At 58.6% G+C, this 23,921-nt stretch overlaps 1 protein-coding gene across 1 annotated transcript in view; it reads right to left on the bottom strand.

Annotated features, from left to right (window-relative positions):
- Positions 1–23,667, bottom strand: part of MYT1 (myelin transcription factor 1) — a 37,176-nt gene extending 13,509 nt beyond the window's left edge. The window contains exons 1-14 of the mRNA XM_008688140.2: positions 23,613–23,667; positions 22,661–22,691; positions 17,328–17,390; positions 16,441–16,688; positions 14,049–14,945; positions 12,163–12,297; positions 11,557–11,647; positions 10,449–10,562; positions 7,528–7,742; positions 6,107–6,231; positions 5,176–5,445; positions 1,858–2,012; positions 806–868; positions 627–695 (exon numbers count right to left, since the gene is read on the bottom strand). Of these exons, the coding sequence (XP_008686362.2) occupies positions 627–695; positions 806–868; positions 1,858–2,012; positions 5,176–5,445; positions 6,107–6,231; positions 7,528–7,742; positions 10,449–10,562; positions 11,557–11,647; positions 12,163–12,297; positions 14,049–14,945; positions 16,441–16,688; positions 17,328–17,390; positions 22,661–22,691; positions 23,613–23,667 (2,531 nt within the window). The remainder of the gene's footprint in view (positions 1–626; positions 696–805; positions 869–1,857; positions 2,013–5,175; positions 5,446–6,106; positions 6,232–7,527; positions 7,743–10,448; positions 10,563–11,556; positions 11,648–12,162; positions 12,298–14,048; positions 14,946–16,440; positions 16,689–17,327; positions 17,391–22,660; positions 22,692–23,612) is intronic.
- Between the last annotated feature and the right edge of the window lie 254 nt (positions 23,668–23,921).

Raw genomic sequence — 23,921 nt, 5'->3', positions numbered from 1 at the left:
GGTGCTCAGCAAAGAGAAGGGTTGAGCATGGGGAGGCATATCTGGGAGGATCACCAGGGGCCAAGACAGAAGCAGCTGCAGGGGTCGTAGGAGAAGGGAAGGGCAAAGAGTTTTCTCTTTCATCATCAGCACCCAGATCCTTAGCGAGAGCCGCACAGCCTGAAGCCCGCTGAGCCACAGCAAGATTTAGAAGCCAAGGCCAGCTCTGGGCTTCTCCCACACCTCAAGGGCAGTGAAGAAGAAGGCCCGGACAACCCTGTACTGCGTCCTCAGGAAAGGGAGGATGGGATGGGCCATCAGGAGCCAGAGGCAGGTCCTGCTCCCCTCAAGGCCCTCCAGCCCTCAGTCCTCAGAGCAGCTGGCAGAGCCGAGGGCAGCACAGGGGCCTGCAGCAAGGGACAGGCAGACAGCAGCACTCAGAGCAGAGAGACACAGGCAGCAGCAGCAGGAGCCCCAGGCAAGCAAGTCGGCCCCTCCATGGCCTGTCTCTCTGCCCCATCCTGCTAGGAGGGGCTCCCCTGGGGCTGGAGCCCTGGAGAGGGCCGACTTTGGCTGGAGCCTCAAGGAAGGAGAGAGCAGAGCAAGGGAGCCACCCAAGAGACAGGAGGCCAGGAGGGCAGACATACTTGAGGTCAGCAGAATGGGCAGCCATGAGGTTTCTGAGGCTCTTGTCAGCAAGAGGGCAACCAGAGAGGCTGAAAGAGAAGAGATGGGACATTGGGGTGAGCCAGAGGGGGAGCAGAGGAGGAGGGGGAAGACCCACCACACAGCACCCAGGCCAGGCTGGACCCGAGCAGGGACAAACCTGCGGTGAGAGGCATAGTTCCCGGTGATGTGGCCGCTGCCGTCACAGCCAGGGGTGGGGCAGCTGGACAAAGGAAAAAGAGCGTCAGAACAGAGAGCAGGGCACACCTGCCAGGCCTGCCCCCGGGCGGAGCCTCCTCAGGGACACCAGCTGACACTTGGTCTCGACTCACCCACGGGCTAAGGGGTGACTCCCCACCCTCGGTCCTCACACTGCAAGCTTCTCCCACACAACTTAACTCAAGGAGGAAAAAGGAACCAAATTCAAGCTCAGCCTGAAGCTAGGGTGATTCTGCACACACACGTGTGTGCACCCGTGAACACGTAGGCAGGAAGCTCCTTCCTAAAGCAGCGTGACCCTCCCTGAGGACAAGGTGCCAGACCAGAGCCCGGGAAGAGCCAGGTACAGGTTTGGTTCACAGCAAGGAGAAGAGGAACCCCAGAGACAAACTGGGCACAGGGGAGGGCTGGGTCACCGGCGGTGCAGGTGACAGCTACAGCCTCCCACAGTCCGGTAGGAGAAGCAATTCTCAAGGGGGCTGACCGGAAGGCTGTGGGGTGGCATCCAACCATGGGGTGACTCCTATCTACCAGCAGCTTCCCCAGTCTGCAACGGTTTCTGCTTGAACCCTGTGATGACCAGCTCAAAGGGGCTGGCTGGGCTGCCAGAGCCAAGGGCCCCGAGTCCTAAAGCAGAGTACACGTCAGGCCTGGGCAGATGGCTGTGACTCAGGAGAGGGTCAGCTTCCCTCAGCCCTCGGCCCGCTCTGTGGGCCCGAACAGGGGCTCTTCGTGCTTTACACTTTTGAAGGTTGTGTTACATCCCAGTGCAGCACAGACATGACGGGAAACCTGTCACCCATTGCCAGGCTCAAGAGGGTCGTCGTGCAGGGTGTCCAACCTCTCTGGCCAAGAGGACGGTCAGAGCTAAGCTGGGGCAGGGACAAGGCCTGGGGCTGAGCAGACGCGGTCGTCAGAGACTCAGACCAGGGCGCACTTTCTTCCAGACTACGGAGGTTCTCGGGGAGCCTCTTGGCCCAGGTGGGGACTTACGTGAGCAGCTCCTTCTTTATGTCCTTGGAGAGAAACTTCATCTTAAAGTTGGTCAGGGTAACTTCCCCGGGATACTTCCGCTCCTCAAAACTCTCTTCCGACACTTCCTGGTCATCTGCTTCAGAAGAAGCAAAAGAATGGGCTGCTGGCTCTGACTGCAAAAAACCAGCAGGGAGACATTTTAACCGGCTGGCGGGGGGCCAGGCGCCCGACCCTGGGGCTGAGGGAGAGGGACCCTTCAGAACAGTGTTCACAGAGACATTTTCTGGAGTCTCCTGCCTTCTGGATGAGGGAGGAAGCCTTACCTCCCTAAAAAACACAGAAGACAGCATCCCTGAGGGGCCAGAGTGCTCCCCCACCTTGGCCAGAGATGCTCAGCTGCCCCAGGAATGAGGGGGCTTGGGTGCTGCCCAGTGTGGCCAGCAGCACCACCCTCCCCCAGCCTCGGGCGTGTGGTCCCCTCCGCCTAACGGCGGCCAGGCCACCCTTCTAGACACAAGAAACTACACACAGTGCAGCTCCCCAGGGCTCCGCAGACAGTAGCACCAGACAAGTGTTTGTTGAAACACTATGACCATGAGGACACAATGCAAGCAATAGCATACAGAATGTGACCTGTGACCCCTGTGCCTCCCCAGCCAGGGCCAGGCCCCAACCCCAGAGGCCCTTCCTCAGCTCGAGTTCTAGGTCTGGAGGGAATCGGTAACCAGCAGAGGACACAGGCTGAACAAGGACAAAAGTAGAGAAGGTCAACACCCTGCAAGTGGGTCTGTGCTAGTTCGTGGTCCAGATCCCAGTGTTGGCGTGTATGTGTCTCAGGCAAGGTGTTCGAGCTCTCGTGGCCCAGATGGTACACTTTCAAATGTGATAACAGCACCTGCTTACAGGATTTCTGGGGATCCAGAGTGCAGAGCCCAGTGCAGTGGAGGCTCTCCAGAACTGACAGTGAGCACAGTGGAGGCTCTCCAGAACTGACAGTGAGCGCAGTGGAGGCCCTCCAGAACTGAGAGTGAGCGCAGTGGGGGCCCTCCAGAACTGAGAGTGAGCGCAGTGGAGGCTCTCCAGAACTGACAGTGAGCGCAGTGGAGGCCCTCCAGAACTGACAGTGGGCGCAGTGGAGGCCCTCCAGAACTGACAGTGGGCGCAGTGGAGGCCCTCCAGAACTGACAGTGGGCGCAGTGGAGGCCCTCCAGAACTGACAGTGGGCGCAGTGGAGGCCCTCCAGAACTGACAGTGGGCGCAGTGGAGGCCCTCCAGACCTGACAGTGGGCGCAGTGGGGGCCTTCCAGAACTGACAGTGGGCGCAGCGGAGGCCCTCCAGAACTGACAGTGAGCGCAGTGGAGGCCCTCCAGACCTGACAGTGGGCGCAGTGGGGGCCTTCCAGAACTGACAGTGGGCGCAGCGGAGGCCCTCCAGAACTGACAGTGAGCGCAGTGGGGGCCCTCCAGAACTGAGAGTGGGCGCAGTGGAGGCCCTCCAGAACTGAGAGTGGGCGCAGTGGAGGCCCTCCAGAACTGACAGTGGGCGCAGTGGAGGCCCTCCAGAACTGACAGTGGGCGCAGTGGAGGCCCTCCAGAACTGACAGTGGGCACAGTGGAGGCCCTCCAGAACTGACAGTGAACCTCGTCAATGTCAGGGGTGTTGGATTCCCACGGCCGACACTATTACGGCACACGGCACGGCAGAAGCGGCTTGTTCCCCTGAGCAAGTTGGACTTATGCTGAGTCCTCAGGATAAATGGCAGCTTCCCAGAAGCACAGGGAGGAGGCTGTTCCAGAGCAGGGAAAGCATCCCAGAGGCCCACGGACACTGTCCTGGCTGCTGCCGGAGGCTGGGGTGGGAGGTGAGGCTGAGGGTGGGGTGCAGCCTTACACAGGATGGATCAAGGAGCCTTGGGCAGAGCTGGAGAGTCTGAGTCAGGAGTCCAGGGCCATGGTAGAGGGGCCAGGAAGGCCTAGATGAGGGAGACATTTCTGGGGGTGACCCACCTGAGCCTGGAAGGGAGCTGGAGGAGAGGAAGGAACTGGGAGTGAGCTGAGACTCTGAGGTGGAGAATGACTGTAGGGTGGAGTGGGGGGGAGGCTTCTGTGGGCAAGGACCTCAAGACCTCTGAGACAGATGACATGAGTCTTGGGGTGCTCAGAGCATGTGTGAAGGGAGAGGGGAGGGGCAAGGCAGCCAGGGATGTCAGCCTGAGCTGGGGGTCATGGAAAGGGGCAGGGAGGGGCCAAGCGATGGGCTGCAGTCACCAGGAAGGGGGCTTAGGCCTGGGGGCAGGACTGGAACGAGGTAAGAGCAAACTGTACTGGTGGCCCCCCCATAGGAGGGCCCCACCTGGCCTCAGACTGGGCTCCAACTGACCAGGGAGAAAACCATCCACACAGTCCCAGGAGGGCGTGTCCCGGGCCAGCCCCTTCTACTCAGGGCTCAGTCTCAGAGGTGCCTCCCTTCTGGGGCTAACACCAAGTTAAAGCCACAGGACTGTGCCAAGTGACCTGAGCCTTGGGCCCAGTAGAGATACATGTGAGGTGTGCAGAGGGAGCTGGGGGAGGGTGGTAGTTTCCCAGAAAGGAATCTTCCACAGGGGCCAGCCCCCCTGCCCTTCTGAGGTTGGGGGGCTGCTGGCAGCAACGGGGAGGGAGAGGGAGGGGAAAGGCGGGCCTGCCCACACTGTGCGGAGGCTCTCCGGAGTCTATGCCACCGTCACTGCTGGGCTTTGCTACTCGGGACGCACACCTCTGTGGGGAAGAGCCTTCGATCGGTCCCACTCTCAAGAGGGTAGAATGGTTAGAAAGGGATGTTCCCCGTCCCCAGACTGCGGTTCCAACCGAGACACCTAGCTTGTTGCTCTTTAGCAGGTGGTGCTGGTCTTGCGACTGAGGCCACTGCCCACCACGGGGGCTCCTCTGTCCAAGGAGCCAGGTGGCTGGGGTGTCCTGCCGACGATGAGGAGGGACTGCTGCCAGAATCAGGGTGTCCCCATCTGGACAGCAGGTTGGGGGGAGGCCACAAAACCAAGGAATTTGGAGCCATTCCCAAATATTCCCATGGGATGCAAAAGAAACCCCCTCCTCCCCATGCTTTCCAAGGGCCCACAATGGTGTTGATCACTGAGTCCGAGGAAGTGAGAAGACGACTTCTCTCTCGGGTGGGACAAGACCAGAGCGTGGCCCAAGGGTGAAAAACCCTCCAGGAGGGCAGGCCGGGTCCTAGCTTCCTAGAGGCGGCAAGGCCCCGCGTGGACAGGGACGGGACCCTAGAAGCTCTTCCTGGAGAAGCCAGCACTTTTTACACGAGCCCTCAGGCCCCGCACCCACCTCCTCGGGTTCCTCCTCTCGTTGGCGGCTGGGCTTGGTATAGTCCAGAGGTCGATCCCACTCATCCTGGCGGGAAGCCTGGCTGGACTGGGGCGAGGTCATGGAGCTGCTGGGGGCGCTGGTGCTGCTCTGGCGCTGGGAGGCCTCGGGAGACTTCACGCCAGGGCTGCTGCTGCTGCTACTGCTGCTGGGGAAAGCGCTTTCTCGTTTGCGGTGTTTGTGCATGCTTAAGTCCAGGGTTCCGTTTTCATCCACCTCAATGTCCGCAGCCTGCAAGTGTGAAGGCAAAATCCGTGCTAATGACGTACCCCTTCCCGTGTGTGCCTTCTGGGACACGAAATCAGCATTACAGAAAGCCCAGGGCGGTGTTTCCCTTGGAAGGAAGCCGACCCAGACAAGAGGAGAACCTCTGAGCAGCAAGAATCTTGACTTGCCACTTCCCGAAATTCACGTGGAGGAGCCTCCACTCTCGCAGGTCTTGCGAACGTCACAAAACCTTGAGACACACTGACCATGCTCACACAAGGACACGTGCTTGACCCTCAGACTCTGGGGAGCATGAGGTCACACGTTGTATGCAATGACCCTCAGACTCGGGGGAACACAGGGGAACGTGTGTGTGCCTGACCCTCAGACTCAGCGGAACACGAGGACACCGGACCTTCAGACTTAGGAGAACATGAAGGAATACGCGTGTGCACAGCCATTCAGTCCTCCTTAGGCACAGCACACACAGCTCTCAAAGGGAACTCACCCTACCTCTCTGGTCACCAGGAGCGATGACCAGCAGGAAGAACAGGTAAGAATGATAATGATCAAGTGGACACTGGGTATCCCTGAGCACATTTCCCGCGGGGGCATGGGGTCCTGACTGTAAATCCCACCCTCCCATCTCTGCCTCAGAGGGGTTCCTTGGAGGGGACACGCCAACCTTGCTGGGCAGGTCCTGTGGCTTCGTGCTGAGGTTCTCGGGCATCTCCCAGCAGCGCGTGGAGAGGTTCAGGATGGCTGTGGCGGCCATGTGCGCGGCCTCCGCGTCGTGCACGTAGTCGAAGCCTACAGAAGAGGATGAGGTGCAGGGGCTGTGCCTGGGGGGAGAGGCCTTTGGGAAAGGTTTGGCTGCAAAAAGGGAACAACACCAGGCTGATATACGACTGGAACGGGAGGTGGCCACACAGACACGGGGGAACTTTGGGGTGGCGGGGAGTGCGCGGGGCCCACAGCACACCCCTACTCATCCTCTCATAGGGCATTCAGGAGGCCATTGCTGGCTCGTTTAAAATTTGGGCAGAGAGAGCAAAACCCTCCAAAGACATTCCAGCATCTGATGTATCAAAGGGACATGCGTGTCTACCGGTGAGCACTGGATGAGAGAGTAAAGAAGTCTGTAATAGGAGTGGATGGAATATCATTCAAGTGGGAAAATTTTTGTCACAACATCTCGAAAGCCTACTTTTGGTGTCCCCATAATACAACTTAATAAAGTTATGTTACTATTCAAATAAACATGACCAATGAGGGCATAAAATGTTATCTTTTCTAGTAATTATACTTAGTCATAAACTAACCCTCAGTTATGACATTTCTGACATCATGGTATCACCAGTGAATTTCCAGATCTACGAAGAGCTCCTTGTTAGGTGGTACCCAGGCATAACGGCACCGAGCAAGTGGAACAGACGTCCGCACTGTAACTGGCAGCTACGTCATCCCTCAGCGTTTTCAGTATTAACAGGACGGAAACTCCTCACTGCTGCGTTTGAGGGCCAAACACCCACTGGGACACGCCAGTTCCAATCTCATGAGCACAATGGGGTGCTTTTCCATTTCATATGTGTTTCCAGGGTTAACGGGCTTGCAACCCACAAACTGGTATATTCAGTGACCAAAACAGACAGGAAGGGTTGTCCTCAAAAGTTTGTAGGAATGCATTTTGTTAGTATAAGTACCCAGAAAGCTTGGGGCTAATATCACAACACACTGTATCCAGCAAGATAGTCCACAAGCAGGAAGACAAATAGCTTCTGTGAGGTATCCAGGCTCAGCCTAGTGGTTGTCTGAGCCCCCGCAGGGTGGACCACATCACGGAAGTTATTCTTAGCCCTCTGGACATGCACACCATAAAGGACCTAGGTTTTGTTTCACAGATAGTGAAGAGATACATCAAGCTTGATGGTGAACATGGCAGCAGGGCCATGAGCAAGATATAGACTCTAGGAAAGCCGCCATGGTCGACACTGGACGGCCAGGTACTCCCGGGGGAGAGATTCCCTACGTGCTCCTGGCGAGGGGGTCCCTCCTCCCCCGTCTCTCAAACCCTCCACCTCCCAGGAGTGGATCTCCCCAACTTACATTTAAAGGCTTTAGGTGAGGTTTCGCTGGTCTGAATCTTTGGGGCAAGCATGCGTTTGCCAAAAACCTGAGCGTCAAAACTTGCGTAGTCAAAGGTGACCTTGGAGAACTTCTCCAGCTCCTTGGCCAGGTTGGCCCTGGGTGTGGCGGGGGCCACACTAGGCCGGTAGCTTCCATACGGAGGGACTTCAAGCTGCTTCACGAAGCACATAGGCCTGAGGTGCAGGATAGAGGTGCAGAAACCATGAGGACAGGGCCCAGGGACCCCAAGCCCCATCCCACAGCCTGCGCAGGAACCACTCAGAGCCCTGTGTGCACAGAGACCCTCCTCCATGTCCCACCACTAAAGGGTGCCTGGGGCCTGCTCTGTATGAGGAAGAACTGCCTGCATGGAGCAAGCAAGAGGAGCCTTGAAGAAACAATGGAATGTGTCCTTGAAGACCAGAGGAGGAGGGAGGGCTGTAAACGTTCCCCCAGAACTTAGGAGGGCAGGTTTCAAACAACTCCACCACCACCAGTGTGAGCCCTTGGCAGGCAAGCCTACAGGAGCATCCCTCTGTGGCCAGCCACCCCCAAACAGAATTGTCCTGGTGCAATGACACAGCTGCCCAGTGAGGACAGAGACAGGGCATCCAGAGGGGACGGGGTGCTTCTGAGAACAGGCTCAGGGAGGGCCCAACTCAGCTCTTCCAGGCCAGGGGCTCAGCCCTCCACTATTCTCTGCTTGAAGCCAGTGGAGAAGAGCCCCAGAGGGGCTGAAAGGTTGAGGGCAGGAATGAAAAGGCCACTGCGGGCATTCATTCCCTGTCACCAAAGCCCTTGGAAGAGCTCAGCATCGTCAATGCGCCAGAGGTAGCATAGACAGCCCAGACAGCACAGGAGCCAGGGCACGAAGACCAGCCAGGGGCCAACGGCCCCCACACAAGGTGTGGACGGCTTCTGTGCTGGCCAGCTCAGAGAGAAGGGAAGGAGGAGGAGAGGCTGGGAGGACCCCAGCTCTCTTTGCTCCTGACTCTGAACCAAGCAAGGACTGCAGTCTGGAATTAAGAAGGGGTCGATGGTAAGGTCTCCAAGGGGCCGAGTACTGCAAGAACAGGCGCCCAGTGACAGAAAGACCCTGCAAGCATGAGGAAGTCAGCTCTGAGCCTGGACCTTGGAAAAGCAGATGCCCCCAAGCACGGGCACACTCTCCTTCCCCAAGGAGGGTTGGAGGGCCAGGCACATCTGAAGAAGTTCCTGGAGAGAGCTCAGGCACCGCCCAGGGGAGAGAAGAACTGGATGTTGGTGCCCTGTTTCGTTGTCTTCCTTGGCCAGGGCTCCAGGGCTCCACCCCGCGGCAGACCTAGCGTCTGTGACGCCAGCAGAGATTTGCAAAGACTCGCCCCACACCCCAGGCTATGACCCCCAGAAACGTGGCCACAGCGAATGAGCAGAGCTTAAACACAAAGGCCCTGCATCCTGGCCCCAGTAGCTACCATTTGAGGCTCTTCACCAAGGGCCTGGGGAGGCTAAATATCACGGTCTTGCTCACGCCGCACGGGACACGTGTGAAGTCCACAAGTTAACACTGTTGTCCACTTTCACAGCAAACAGATGGAGGCCAAATTCCCAGGAACGCAGCCACCGTGTTGCCCCCGACAACTGGGCTCACAGGACCTCACCTGCCTGCTAGTTTGACATTTTACCAGTGACTTGGATCAAGGCAGGAAAAGAACTGGATTAGTAACCGACGGGAAGCTGGAAGGAACAGTTACAGGGTGGAAGTAAGGAGCAGCTCCCCACCACGCTAACAGCCAGCAGGTGGAAAGGAGCCCACTGGACATGCAGCGCTGAAGGCACGTGTGGATGGGAGTGCTGGAGGGTGAGGCCCCAGCTCTGCCCCCCCCAGAGACCCCTCACAGGGAACCCGCAGAGCAAGCCACGGTGGGTGGCCAGGTTCTCTGCTTGAGACCTCGGCCGGCACACGCCAGGGAAGGGACAGGGGGTTGGGTGGGCCCTGAAAGGAGGTGGGCCTCCCTCCAGACCAGGGTCCGTGTTCGTGACCGCCCGACAACACTAGCCTCCCACATTCTCCTTTGAGTGGCACACATGGAACTCGGGTCTGGAGAACTGGGGACGGGGAAGACTTCTGTGAGTCCTAGTCCCTCAGAGAGACAGGAAGCAGAGTATCCACTGAGCCAGGGCAGCCGGGGAGGAGACACCGGCTGGTCAGGAACGAGACTTCGAGGCCGGGCTGGCTCGGGGCCAGCTCCAGCTCCCCCAGCTGATAACTGCAGCCTCAGGCAAGTTCCTGAGACTCTGGCCTTCATCGTGGCCCCTGCTTCAGAGTCACATGGGTGGCAGGAGTGCCAAGCAGATGCATTTCAAATGGACTTTCGGGACCCCCTTAATTCTGACATACGTCTACAAACCGGCGTGCCGACGGCTGCCTCAGAACCTCTGGGGCCACAAGCAGGCCATGCTCTAAAGGGCACCAGGTGCGCCCACTCCTCTCCCTCAGTTTAGGGTCTCTCTTTGGGTTGAGGGAGGCGTAGGCAGGACAGCCAGGAAGGAGCCGCTCTGGTGCTTCTGGACGGCCGTGGCCCTCAGCTAGCGTAGTGTGCTGTCTCGAGACAGGACCAGCATCTCCACAAACAGACCCCTGAGCAATCTCAAGCTGTGAGGATCAGGTGCCTTTGGGGAGAGCAAGGCAGGGCGGCCTCACGGGTGTTTGTGCCACAGCCGAGACGCTGGTCAGTGCAGCGTATGTCAGAGTCTGTCCTGCGTGCCCCAGGAACTACCCTCCAGCTCCGCCCCTGGAGGCCCCAGGGCAACTCGGGGCATCAGCACACACACGCACACGGGCACATGCAGTCTGACACTGGGAGACCCTGCAGGATCTGGGGAGGCAGTCCCCTTCAGTCTGTGCCCCCTTAGCTCACCTGAGGATCCGATCTGAATTGGAGCTATTCTTGGAAGGGTCTCCTGTTTGCGGCTGTTGCTTCTCGTGAGATTTGGCTAATTTTTCAGCAGCAGCAATGGGACACCCAGACAAACTGGAGAAAAGGCAAAGAGGACGGCTAAGCACTCTCCTCCAGACCCTGCCTTACCAAGCCGGGAACCCTGCAGGCACCCCCCGGAGCCCAGGGAAGGCTGCTGTGTCTCTCACTCTGTCCCCGAGCCCTCCAGGTAGCAGCTGCACAGTTTCTGTTGGGGGAAACTCTAAGCAATGACACACAGAGATGAAGTGTGTCCTCAACACCTTCACAGCTTTGGGCAAAGGCACCTCCCCTAGGCCGGTCTGGGCAACGGGCCTGTCGCTCACCTCCCTGCCCTCCCCTCACTGCAGACCATAGCGGCCCTTGGGACCTGTCTCTGGCTCACGTTTCATCAGCCAACTCGGGGGCCACACAACCTGGGTGCAGACCCTGGAGGCCCAGCTCCCTCCCAGGAAATGACCCAATCTAAGACATCAGGGGAGCAACGTCATCAGTCAGAATTATACTGACCGGCTACGGACGAGGTGACAGTCACAACCCCGCTCAGGAATTTAACCTCTTCTCAGTGAAGTGGCCTCAAAAGCTCTAGCAGCCTTTGCAAGGACACATCCCATCCCAGCCACGCTACCCAAGGCAAGGGAGGGGGATCTGGTCACCTCTGGCTGTGCAAGATGGCAGACAGCCAAACCCTGAGTGCCTCCCGGGAGTCTCGCGTCTACCTGGCCTACGGCACCCACAGTCTAGCCCAGAGCTTGGTCCAGGCCGGTGGAGGCCCGGTATGCCAAGGCTTCCTAAACGTCGCAGGACTCACAACCTGCACCTGGCTTTTCCCAAGGGCAGGAGGCCTCTCTGAAGGGCACGTGCCCATCGCTCCAGCTGTCCTCTGGTCTCTCAAGACCCCCCACCGCACAAGGACCGCACCTCTGAGCGTCCTTCTGATGCCCCACTGAGAGGCCTGCCCTGACCTTGCACCCGTCCCAAGCCGGGGCACACACACGAGGCCCAGCCCACCCCACCACGGCCCTCGCCACACCTGGCTCAAGCTAAGTACCTTCTGTGCGTGTTGCGGTTGCTATTCACATGGCCTTGGCCTGTGCAGCCAGGGGTAGGGCACTTCAACACGTTCTCATGCATAGCCAAGACTGTAAGGGAACCAGAGGGAGGGACACCGTGAGCACCGCCAAGGAAGCTGTAGGAGCCTGCAGCAACTTTGTAGGAGGACAGCAGCTTAGAGCAGCAAGCCAGGATGGCCCGCAAGCCTCAGCCTGGTCAAGCCGTTCTCCCTCCCACTCTGGCCCCCTGCCTCCCTGGGGCAGAAATCAACTTGGCCTCAAACCCTCTGGTTGTTCTGTGATTTGCCTTTGAAATTCACGTTCGCAATCACTGCCTCCAGCCTAGAAGTGAGGACAGGCTCTCTCCTTGTGCCCTTTGGAGCACAGGTGGCTGGCTCTTCCCTTGCAGGCCTCCTGGGGGCCCTGACACGGGTTGCTGTCTCAAGGTAGGTAACTGGGCACATTCCCCATCCCCAGCCTTGTAGGACTCAAGTTTAGGCATCTGGACAGTGCCAATCCAAAGGGACAGGGCCCTGGGTGACCCCTCCTCCATGGGAATGTCATCTAAGCAGCAGAGATGGCCTGAGCCACGCACAGCTACTCACTCTCCGGGGGGATCCTGTCCTTGTGGGGGCAACCCGACAGGCTTCGGTGGTGAGGGTACAACCCTGTGACGTGGCCAGTGCCGTCACAGCCTGGTGTCGGACACTTGATCTCACGCTTCTCAGCTCTTGAGGGATCTAAACACACAAGACGCATCGGTTAGAGAGTAGCCAGAAAGCTGTGTGGCAGGTGGAGAGCGGGGAGGAGGATGGGACAGCCACGGTTCTTCATTCACTCTGTCCAGAGGAGAGCGGCCAGACTGCCCAAGAGCCCAAGAAGGACTGAGGCTGCACAGTTCTGGGGAAACTGGTCCAGCTCAGCCATCCTCAAGGAAAACTGTCCCACAGAGCAGGACATGCAGCATTTTAAAGAGAAGGACCCAGGTGGCAGCTGGCGCCCTCTATCCCTGCTTCCATTGACATTGTGTGAGTCTCGCTGGCCTCCTTGTGTGGGCCATGCCTCCAAGAGCCCCCATGCCTAGAGGTCCAGCCTCTGCACAGAGAGGTGAAAGATAGGGCAAGTTCCTTGCCAGGACATGTCCTTTGGATCTGACAAAATGAGGAGGACAAAGAAGTTAACTTGCCAAAAGCTGCGTGACTATTAAATGCAGAAATTTTAACTCGAATCTCAGTTGCTGACCTCATCTAGCCTCTGTGGGCCAGGAGATGTCACTAGTGGGTGTGGCGGCCAGAAGGGAACACCTGTTGGGACACGGATGATCCCCAGAGCACAGCCCACGTCCCAGAGAAATTCCTATCCTAGGTGGAGCCATCCCCTCTGGGAGAATGCAGAAGTCACATAGCCACACTCAGAACTCCCACCCCAGGCAAGGTGGAAACCCCTGGCTCTGCATCTCTGCGTTCAAATGGGCAGGAAGTTGGGGGTTCACCAACCCAGCGGGCAGGGTCGTCACCAACCCTTCCCCAGCGCCTGCTTCCTGAGCTGCTGATGTCGCCACAAAGACTCTACCCGGGGCTCACGCTGCCTCAGTCCCCCATCTCTCCACTGCCCGGTGCTTCCAGCTCGGCCATCTGCCTCACCCTGAGGCTATGGCCTCTGGGTCCATGCCCTCAACTCTACCCCCGAAAGCAGGTCCCCAGTGTCCATTCCCACAGGTCTGAGTCACTCAAATACCTGGGCCTGGGGCTGTCCCTCTGCCTGTGTCCCCCAGCCATGCCCTCTTCAACAGTGTCCCACCGATGTCTGCCCTGATCTGTGAGTCCCACACAGGCCGCAACACCTGTCCCTAAATTTGTGTCACCTTTACCTGGGTCTCCCTGCATCTGTGTCCCCTCAAGGCCTTGCCAGTCAGAATCTGAGCTCACAAGCAGCTGTCCCCCACATCTGTGCCACCCTGAAAGGGGGTCCCCTTGACAGCTGTCCTCCAGGCTGAAATAATGTCCTCATCTGTGTACCCTCAGCTGTGTCCTCCATATCTGCCCCAAACCTGTCTCGTGTCAGTATCCCCAGAAAATCTGTGCCCTATGTCCCTACCTACCTACCGCCTGGGGTTCCCCAAAGCTCACTCCAGTGTCTCCATGACCCAGATGTGTCCTCCCAGGGTCGGCCTGTGTCTCTCCATGACCAAGGCAGACCCCCCAGCTCAGTGTCCCTCCCACTCTCCTCTCCCCACCTGGAGCTCTGCTCCTGACCCCAGACCACCCTGTGTGAGCAGCATGAACCCATTTTCTCAGTATCAACAGCCGCTCTGTGGTTATGTGTATGTTTGTCCTTTGTCTGCACCTGTCAGCCCTGCCTCCAGCCTGTAAGTGCCTCTGGCCACGCCTCTCACTCAGCCCGCATCTCTGCGCCCCGTGGGCACAGGGGGCTACCATCCCTGGATGGAGGGAGGAAGGGTGGGTGTGCGGGGCCCGGCCGCCAGCCCTACCTTTGCTGCAATAGTTCTTGCGGGCAGCATCCAGGGGCCTCACTGCCTTCCCGGGCTCGCAGGGGCCCTGCTCGGTGGGAGGGCAGCCTGGCTCGCAGACGGCCTGTACCTGCCCCGCCTTCAAGGCGATAGCCTGCTCCAGGAGGCCCAGGTTCCCGCGTGTCATCATGTCATACATCTCCGACTCGTCCGTGACCGCAGACTTCTGGGAGCGCGAGTCTTCGTCCTTGCCGTCATCAGAGCGCACCTCCACTATAACAGAGTACTCGGGCTTGGGGCTGGGAGACGCCGGATGCCGGAGTTCAGGGGCCTTCTGGGTGGGGGCAAGGGGGGCATCCTCCTGGCAGAGGACATCAGGAGCGGCTACCTCCTCTTCCTCCTCTTCCTCCTCCTCCTCCTCCTCCTCCTCTTCCTCCTCCTCCTCCTCTTCCTCCTCCTCCTCCTCTTCCTCCTCTTCCTCCTCTTCCTCCTCCTCTTCCTCCTCCTCCTCTTCCTCCTCCTCCTCCTCTTCTTCCTCCTCGTTACCCAGGGCGACTTTCATCTTGCTGGACTCCTCGCTGGCCACACCCTCCACGGACTGGGGACAGAGCTCCTGGGAGTGCTCCTTGGTGCCTCCCACGACTTCCTCGGTACCGTCTGGCCGGAGGAACACGTCCTTCTCCCCCTCGTCACTGGTGGCCCCTTCCTCAGCCTCCTCCTGAACCAGGTGCACGACACCAGGGCCCGGCTTGGCCACCTGGCCCAGGTCCTCCCCAACTAGGGTCTCTACAGCGATTTGGCCCAGGTTTAGGAGAGAAGTGGCAATGATTTCCTGGTAGCTGCTGTAGTTGCCCTTGGCGGGGCCTGCGGAGCTGCCGATGGGCTTGGATCCGAAGTGGGACTTGACGGGGCTCCTTCCTGCACAGAATCAGAAACGTGCGGGATGAGCACAGGAACACCCTGCCCCACACGGCCTGGCGAACACGAAACCCCCAGTAAGAGGAGTGTGGTCGTTGTGCCAGCCCCTCCACCTGGACCTTGGAGAACTTATTTTAGGAGGAGAAGCTGAGAAACACTCTGATACTTGTGATTAATGGTCCTCCCCTTCACAGCTACTTTCTCAAATCAGGTAAACCTGAATTTCACAAAATGGAAATTAAAGAATACAACAGATTTTAAAAATCGCTTCACAAACACAAAGCAGAAACCGAACAGAGGTTTCTAAAAGACACAAATTTAGGGGCACCTGGGTGGCACAGCGGTTGAGCGTCTGCCTTCAGCTCAGGGCGTGATCCTGGCGTTGCGGGATCGAGCCCCACGTCAGGCTCCTCCGCTGTGAGCCTGCTTCTTTCTCTCCCACTCCCCCTGCTTGTGTTCCCTCTCTCGCTGGCTGTCTCTATGTCTGTCGAATAAATAAATAAAATCTTTTAAAAATAAAATAAAATAAAATAAAATAAAAGACACAAACTTAGACCCCTCAGCTGCCGTGACTGGGCTGTGGTGTTTGCTCAGCACACACAGGCCCTGTGGGACGGTCGACAGGGGTATCCAGGGTGCAGGAGCTGGCCCTGACATCCCCCATTCCAGGAGGGAGCCCGCCAGGGCTGGTGCCCAAACCCCAAACTCTGTCCTCTGTAAGAAAAGCAGGCAAGCTAGTCCTTTCTCCCTAGAGCCCATGGGGCCGCACGCCACTTCAAGCACAACAAGAGACCCCCCAGGAGGGAGGCAAGTGTGAGGACTCTCCCTAAGGATAGGCTCCAAACTAAAATAAAAATCCATCTCAGACCCTGCAAGGTCAGAAGACACAAGCACCTTGGGGGGTCCTGGGGGGTTGGGACCCCAGGTCTCAGTCCCACCCCCAGGACTCTGAAGTCTGCCAGACTGGGGGGCAAATGGACACTTCCCTCCAGAACCTGGGGTCACCTTCACACCAGCATTTGCCAAAGTCTGGCTGCCCCCCCAGGGAAGAAAGTGCAGCAGGGAATCCCTTGGGTTCCACATCCCGCCCCAGTCTCACCTGATGCCAAGTAGACCCCCTCACCCCCACCCCCAGCTGCTATTCCCTGGGGCCAAGTGGGGGGAGGGTCTGTCTGAGACCCCCCCACACACACACCGACACACAGCCCATGTCCATCTGTCCATCCATCTCCCCCATGCGCACAGACACACACCCGCACTCACACACACAGTGCTCACAGAGACGTGCCCACAGGCCCCTCAAACGCCCTGTACCAGCCCCTCTCCAGGAAGCCCCAACAAATGTCAGGACAAGACCTCGCTTGTTCTCAGGAAGGGCTTCCTTGGCGGCCCTTTCACTGACGCGGAGTGGGGCCCCCTCCCCACTCACAGGCTGCGATTCTCCGGGGCCACACTAAGCGCCCTTTATTTCGGGGGAAAAAGAGCCACAAAGCACCTTCAGCTGGCTCAGGACGATGAATCCCCTCCTGTCCTGACATTTCAGCCTCGTCCTCCTCCAGAGTTCCTTCCGATTCATCTGAAACAGAGGCGTCCTTCACCTCGGCGTCCTCGCTGCCGTCGGTGTCCACGCTGTAGCCCTCGTCCAGAGCCAGCTTCAGGGGGTGGGACTTCCGCGTGGACGCCAGGTGCTCGGCCTGGGCCCCCTCCAGCTTCCTCTTCTTGGCCAGAGGGCAGCTCTGCAGACTGGGAGGAAGGGGACCAGGGCCACGCCGTCAACACTCCCTGGGGTCCCCCACCCACTCTTCACCCTCACACCCTCCTGTTGTGAAAGCTCTTCCACATCTCATCACTCTCCCTCCGTCAGAAGCCCCACATTCACGACAGGCAGATTGACGTGCTTACAATTTTACATCAATTGTCCACATCAAAAACTCGTGATGTGCTTTAAATTGCACTTCGTTCTTCTCTAAGACCTAACTTCAGTGGCCCTGTCCACACCACTCCCCCTGTGGCAAAGAGGAGGGCACTGGCCCTCTGTCAGACCCAGCCCACCTCCTCCCATCAAGCAGGTCATCAGGACGCCCTACACCCTTCCTTCTCCACCTCCAGACCCTGCACACCCTCACCCGCCCGCAGTCGAGACACCGGGGGCAGCTCAATGGGGTCACCCCGAGGCATGGCAGGTCTGCTCTGAGCTCTCCCCCGTGGACTCATCCAGCCTCACAGTCCCCAAGAGAGAGACCGCGGCATGACACGCCCTGGCCCTGTTGGCCCCAGCAGCCGCAGGCAGAGATGGAAGGTTCTAAGTCTACAGCAGGGCCCAGAAAGGGAGAGGGGCTCCAACACCCCGCAGCCCAACCTCTCTCCCAGGAACCTCCTTACCTGCGGTGCCTGGAGTACTTGCCCCGGATGTGCCCTGAGCCGGTGCATCCTGGGGTGGGGCAGCTGGGGGGAGACAAGCAGGGGTGGTCACTTGGGGGAAGGACCCGCCCAACCCAGACCCTCACTCTGGGCAGTGGGAGATTGTCTCCAAAGAGTGCATCTCAGAATGGCTGCTTGCAGTTGGCTGAAAATTAATGAAATAACTCACCCCATTTAAATAAACGAATGGCTCATTACAATTTTATGTGTGTTTAATTAAAGATCTGTATGTATGAGATCAAGACTTCCAATATCAGTGTCTCCTAGACGGCTTCTTTTTCTGTGGATAAGTCTTTCCCACTGCCAGCAAACTGCCACCAGGCTTCCAAGCAGCTGGGAAACAGGACACTCTGTGGAGCCCCAGAGCCAGCACCTGAGGCTGGCCCCAGGACAAAGCAGGCCATCGCTGGTGCTCTGGGGCCGCAGCCCCCACAGGCACACGCCTGGCCTGGCGGACTGAGCAGCTGCCTCCAGGCGGGACCCGCTCAATGTAAACACGCAGGCCTGGCCCCAACGACAACCCACCTAGAACAGGCAGCCTGGTGCAGGGAGGTGAGGCCAGGAGGGCTGATGACCCAGGGGCTACCCATAGATGTGGGGAAGGGAGCTGCTGGGCCTCATGCACCCTGTGTGCCAGCTAGTGCATGGGGATGAAGGCAAGGCCCCCAGGAGTTCCTCACCCTCCACTATCATCTGTCTCCTCACTGAACCAAACCACAGAAAGCTCTGGAAGCTTCTGATCATGGGCACAGGGCAGGCCACCCAACCCACTTCTCCTGGAGTCAGCTCCATGCAAGGCCAGGGCCCTGTAGGCTGCGAGGCATGACCACAGACCACAGACATCAAGAAGCAGGCATCACCCCCTCTTCCGGAGTGGCAAGCTAATGCCCACAGAAATGGCAGAACGCCTGGGTGGTCGCCCAGAGGAGGCTGTGCCCAAGCCCCTCCTGGGAGTGGCCGTCCCAAGGTGCCCAAGATGGGAAGACCTTGTTTTTCCAGATTCTGTAAGGGAAGAACAGGGTGGACCCCAGAAGGCACATGGCCCTAGACCTCTGTCTAGACATGCCTGGTGGTCTCTAATTTGATTGATCAGGGGCCTGACTGCAATGCACTGTGGGGCTCATCTGACCATGCAGGTCACAATGAGAGATGGGTCAGGGAGAAACAGAACCGTCGATGGAGGCAGAGCCCCACCCACCCTGAGCTCAGCAGCAGCTTTCGGGGGGAGCGGCGGTCTCCCTGCAGCCCTACAGGCTGGGGCCACCATGGCTGAACTCAGGGCTGGTTTTCAAGAGTTCACAAGGAAGAAAGGAAAGGAGGAAGGGAAGAGAGAAAAGAAAGGGAGGGAAGGAGGGGGGAGAGAGGACAGGGGAGAGGGAGGGAAGACATGCCACATTTTATTGTGGATTTCCCTTCCAGACAGACAGGACTTACTCCTGCACCCGGCCTGTCTATTCTAAAATCTATGCCCCATACTTGCTTTCTCTCTCTCAAGAGCTAGCTTTGAGACTTTTCACAAAAGGTCCTTGTTACCAGGGATTTGAAGCTGAGGTCCCAATTAGCCGATTAATCACTGAGTTAATCAGGCAATTACGGGACAGCTGCTGTGAAGTCCTGTAGGCCACTGGCCCTGCCCCCAGACACGTCACCAGCTCCGAGCCACACCTCCAGCCCCCAGTTCACAAGAGTCCTGGCCTCTAGTCCAGGGGGCAGCAGCCCAGGCTGCGAACCCACATGTCTGGAGCAGGTGAGGACCACTGCGAGAGAAGAAGCGGGAGCCCTTGCACTCCTCCCCATGCAGCGGCGACCGGAGACCTGGCCGAAGCCCAGCAGCTGCTTGCAAGCAGCCTGTGCCACACGGTTCGCACCGTTTCCCCTACAAGCACCCCCAGGGTGGCATCACTGGTGCCATCACGGTGCTCAGGGCCAGAGTGAAGAAGCAGCACCAGCTCCAGGCCTCGGGAGCCTCTTCCCAGCCTGAGGAATGAGGCAGATGCAGCCCAACCTTCTCCTTGAACTCCCCGGTGCGGTTCCCTGAGTGTGGCAGAGACAGGAAGATAGGCAGGGAGGCTTACAGAGGGCTGCTCACAGTCAGCACTGAGCAGGGTCCTGGTGACCATAAACAATAGGTGTCAAGGAAAGTCAAGGCCAAGGCCACGAAGAACCAAGTCCCACCCGGAGCCCAGCACTCAGCTACCAGCCCTCAAAGGGACTGGCTTCCTTCCAGCCCCCGGAAGCAGGAGGAAGAGCCCGCCCCCTAGGCAGGAGCTGGCCACTGACTCAGAGGAGGCCCTCAGGTGAGGTCACGTGGGCTGGGAGGGAACCCGGATGCAGGTGTGACAGATAGACAACTCTCCTCGGACTTGGAAGCAGCCCTGAGGATGCTCCGGAAGGGGTCCGGCGGCTTGCGTCTGTGAAGGGGCAGGTGCCTCACCTTTCCACCGGCCAACACCTCCAACAGAGCCACCCCAAGGTTGTGTGGCAGCGGATGGGTCCAGACTAAGATACAAATGGAAGTGTCTACCGGTTCTTCACTGATGCAAGGGAGAACCCGTCAAGTCCGTTTGCTTTCTCGTGGGCACTCAGTGTTCAGTCCAGGGCCCAGAGAAGCAACGTGGGCTCCAGGGGTGGGGGAAGGCACTCAGAGCCCTGACTCAGCTCAGCTCCTAAGAACCGCCGTGCCACCACCCTGAGAGCAAGCAGCTTCCTGGGAGCCTGCTCTTCCTGGGAAGAGACACACTGGGGCAGGGGAAAGTGGTCGAGTTCTGGGACAGGGAGGCACCCATCCCTCATCTGTGGAGAAGTCTCACAGTAGAGCTTCACCCTAACTCAGCTCTTGCTTCCAGTGACCCTGCATGAGTTTATCTAACATCATGCCGTCCTGCTCCAGGTCGTGATCTCCCTGCACTGGCGCCCACTGTAAGCCTCACCAGGTCGGGGCAGAGCGCTGGTGAGCTGGGGAAGACGTCCGGGCCGGCACTGTCTGCCCATTCGCACGGCATGAAGGTGCCCGTGGGGCTGACGTGCACAGTTAAGGAGCGAGAGCCGTGAGGGTGCCACAGATCACAGCTCCGGGCGTAGCTCACGGCCAGCGAGCGGTGGGGACGCAGCGTGACCGGCACCTTCCAGGAAGAGCGTGTGCGACGCTTAGGCACGCCCACTCCACTCGACGGCAAGCAGCCATTCCCTGAAACTTGAGGAACCGTCAGAGACGCTGCTGCTAAAACTTAGACGTCAATGCGCTCGTCCCCAGTTTCTCCACTAAAAACTGTTACCAGTCTCACTATCACTGCGGAAGTAGGTTGGAACCACACGGTTAATGAAGGTGCTCACAGACCCCTCTCGTGGCCGAGTCCCCTCTGAGACTATTTCAAAACATTCTACCTTCAGAGTCATTTTTGCTTCTGCTGTTTCAGAATTATGCGAGAAAGCTCTTTGGATCTGCCTTTGCAAGTTCCTCCATAACTTTATCTGTTGCCAAAATTAATTGCTGTTTCCCAAACCCAGAGCTTCCTCGAGTCCTCTGCCTCCTTCCCTTCACTGTCCTGAAGATGTCCTCTGGGGAGCATCACATGCCCAAGGGAAGTGGAGCCTCCTCCTGGAAACCTTCTCTCCCTCGGGTGCCCCTGGCCCCTTTGAGCTCCACCGGCCTGGTCTGGCGGCCTTTCCACCCTAACCCTCTCACCCTGTGACCTGGGCTGGGGCTTTGAGTGGTGCAGCATGGGATCCAACTCTTCTGGTCAAACGCTAACCTTCTGAGACTCGGTTTCCCCACTTCACGAACGGGGTGATAATAGCACCAGGCAGCGCCTCCTGAGAGCAAAACGAGGCTGTGCGGCCATCGCAGAGCCCGTCACAAGCCAGGGCCTCCAACCTCCCTCCAGCCCCTTCCCTTGCAGCCTCAAAGGTCTGAGGGACGCTGGGACACTCCGGGGTCCTCTTGTTGTCCTGATTGGCAAAAGCCAGCCATCAATAACTCTGATGAAGAACGAGGTGGCCCCGGCCCCAGACTTGTTCAATTTGGTGCAAATCTTTCCCCCTAAGAATTAGGAAGCGCCGAAGCTCTGGACACGTGCAGTGACGTGGAAAGGGCTGCTCCAGGCTGGGGGCAGAGGGGGCAGGGAAGGAACGGCGCAGGCCCTAAGATACTGGAATGGTCTGCACATCCCCAGCCGGGAGTCCAGAAGCTCACAGAAGCCCCATTGAGGTGTGGTGGTCGCCTTTGGCCCTCCACATGGGCAGAGCGCCTCACCAAGGCAGCCCTCGCCAGCCATCTCTGGGGGCCTGGGGGCTGAGGGCTCTGTGGTGTGCTCTATGGGAAAGAGGGTGGGCCTGGAGCCCTTCCATCCGCCAAGGACAAACCTCTGCAGGTAGCCTCGGCTGCAGTCCAAGCCTAGCTTCGTCTCGTGGGGAATTTGTGACCATTAAAGGGGGCCTCTGATGCCTACCTGACACGCTGGGACCCTCCACGAGCACCACTTCCCTCTCATCTTTCCTGTTAGAGCCAGAATACACTGGCAGTACCCCTCCTCAGAAAACAGGGGGCTCTGGGGCTGGTTTTCCTTGTCTGTTACTGGACATCATCAGCACCGTCTAAGCAATACTGCACCAAGAACCCAGGCCCAGAGAGTCTGAGGTTCAAAGGTTGTGTGGGTGGTTCTGGGACAGCCCTGACACACAGGCCTGGGTGGGCTTTCTGTCTGGCCATCCCCCTGCTCCAATCCCTGGGGCCAATGCCAGAACAGAAGCCAGCAGGTGAGGGCAAGTCAACCTGGCCCCTCCTGCTTGGACCCAGCAAACCCTTGCAGTGGGCTGTCCTCCCTTTCTCCTCAATGTGCTCATCCCTGGTGAGCCATGACCTAGAATATGGAAAGTCACAGAGCTCAGCCATTGCAAGATCACCAACACACCAACCACTGTCTGCATCTGGAGCCCGTGGATGACTTGGGACCTGGACAGCCCATTCCCTCATCTCTGGCCAAACGGGGCCTCCGGCCACCAGACACAGAAGCCTTTGTGAGAGCCCCCTAATACAGCACCTTGTTGCTGGCTGGGGACCATGGTGACAGGCAGGTCCTGCACATCTGTGCCCCTGTCTCAAGGCTGGCTGCATGGTGGGGCCGGGACAGAGGTGGGAGAGGTCAGAGTCAAGGTAAAGACAGTGGGACTCACAGCAAGGAGGAAAGGGGTTCAGGAGTGCGGTTGGGCAATCCGAAGTGCCCCATGCGGGACATTGGGGTGTTCAGGGTCACAGGCATGCGCAATGCTGGGTGCTAGCAGAAAGCCTTTCTTACCTGAGGTCAGCACCTGTAGGCTCTGGGGGCACTGGGTGAGAGAAAGAGAGAAATGGAAACACATGTGGGAGTCCGAACAGAAAAGGCACATTGCCCTCATGGCACAAATGGAAAAAAAGTGGAGGCAATCCCAGTGAGAACTGAACCCCTCCTTTCCTGACCTCCTGGAATGTCCTGCAGGGCCCAGCGGAGTGAGCTGCCACCTCTCCCCTGATGCTTGCACCAGACTCTCCCCCAGAGAGGCTGGTGGTTTTCAGAGTGAATCAGGCGCCCCCACCTAACACCAGCTCTCTGGGCCTTCAGAGCCAGGACAGTATCTCTTTCTCTAATTGTAGCTGGAAGTCAGCTTCTGACAGGAAACTTGACCCAGCAGATAAAGCTGGACAGAGAGAACAGATGGGCCAAGCGGCTGGTCCCTAGCAATGGGGCCACTGGGGGCAAAAATGCTCGGGGTCCAACTGGGCAGCTCACCTGAGAAGCTCAGAGCTCTGGCCACCCACACATGGGACATGCAACCCTGGCCCAGCATGTGCTTACGGTGTCAGGGAGGTGAGCCGGCCAACGGGCCCTGCCCACTGCCCGCTGCCGGTTCAATCTGACAAGCTCCCAATGCCCTCCAGCACCAAGACTGACATCCTGGGAGGGCAGGAGGCTGGGACAGAAGCCTGGCAGCATTTCAACTCTAAACAGAAAGGTGTCCTGGCTGAGCTTTGCCTTCCCTACTCTGTGCAGCCGTCTGCCTCCTCACCTCCACCCCAGGCAGATTTGTCTGGACCCCACAGCACACTCTCAGGCGCCACACACCATGGACCCCAAGGGCCCAGCATAAGGGGAGGAGCGTCCCAGAGCCTGGTCATCACTGTGAGTTTCTGCTTTCCTGAGCAACGTGACATTTGCTGCTTTCGGACCTGGGACTCACAGCCAGACCCGGCTGAGAGGGGGCGGCACTCACCTCGGAGGGCCTTGGAGCGCGTGCGAGCCCGCTTATCCTCATTTTCTAAGCTCATCTGCAAGCAAAAACAACTGTGATGTTAACGGAGGCCAAGCACAGAACCACCCCCGGAGGGCTGCGCGGGGCCTCCAGCCGTGGTCTCTCTCCAGCTGTGCTGGGCACGGTGAATCTGTGACACAGAAGGGGGTGGGCTCGCAGGAGGGGAAGACCTGAAACCCGGGGCAACAGGCTGGGGGAGGTGCTTCAGTGGGGAAACCACGCTCCGGCCCTGCTCTCAGCCCTCCCGCTGCCCCCAGGTTCCCACCCCCT

This window comes from Ursus maritimus, unplaced genomic scaffold (genome assembly GCF_017311325.1).
Source record: "Ursus maritimus isolate PB19 unplaced genomic scaffold, ASM1731132v1 scaffold_22, whole genome shotgun sequence".
Taxonomy (NCBI): domain Eukaryota; kingdom Metazoa; phylum Chordata; class Mammalia; order Carnivora; family Ursidae; genus Ursus; species Ursus maritimus.
This window is presented reverse-complemented; position numbering and strand designations above follow the sequence as displayed.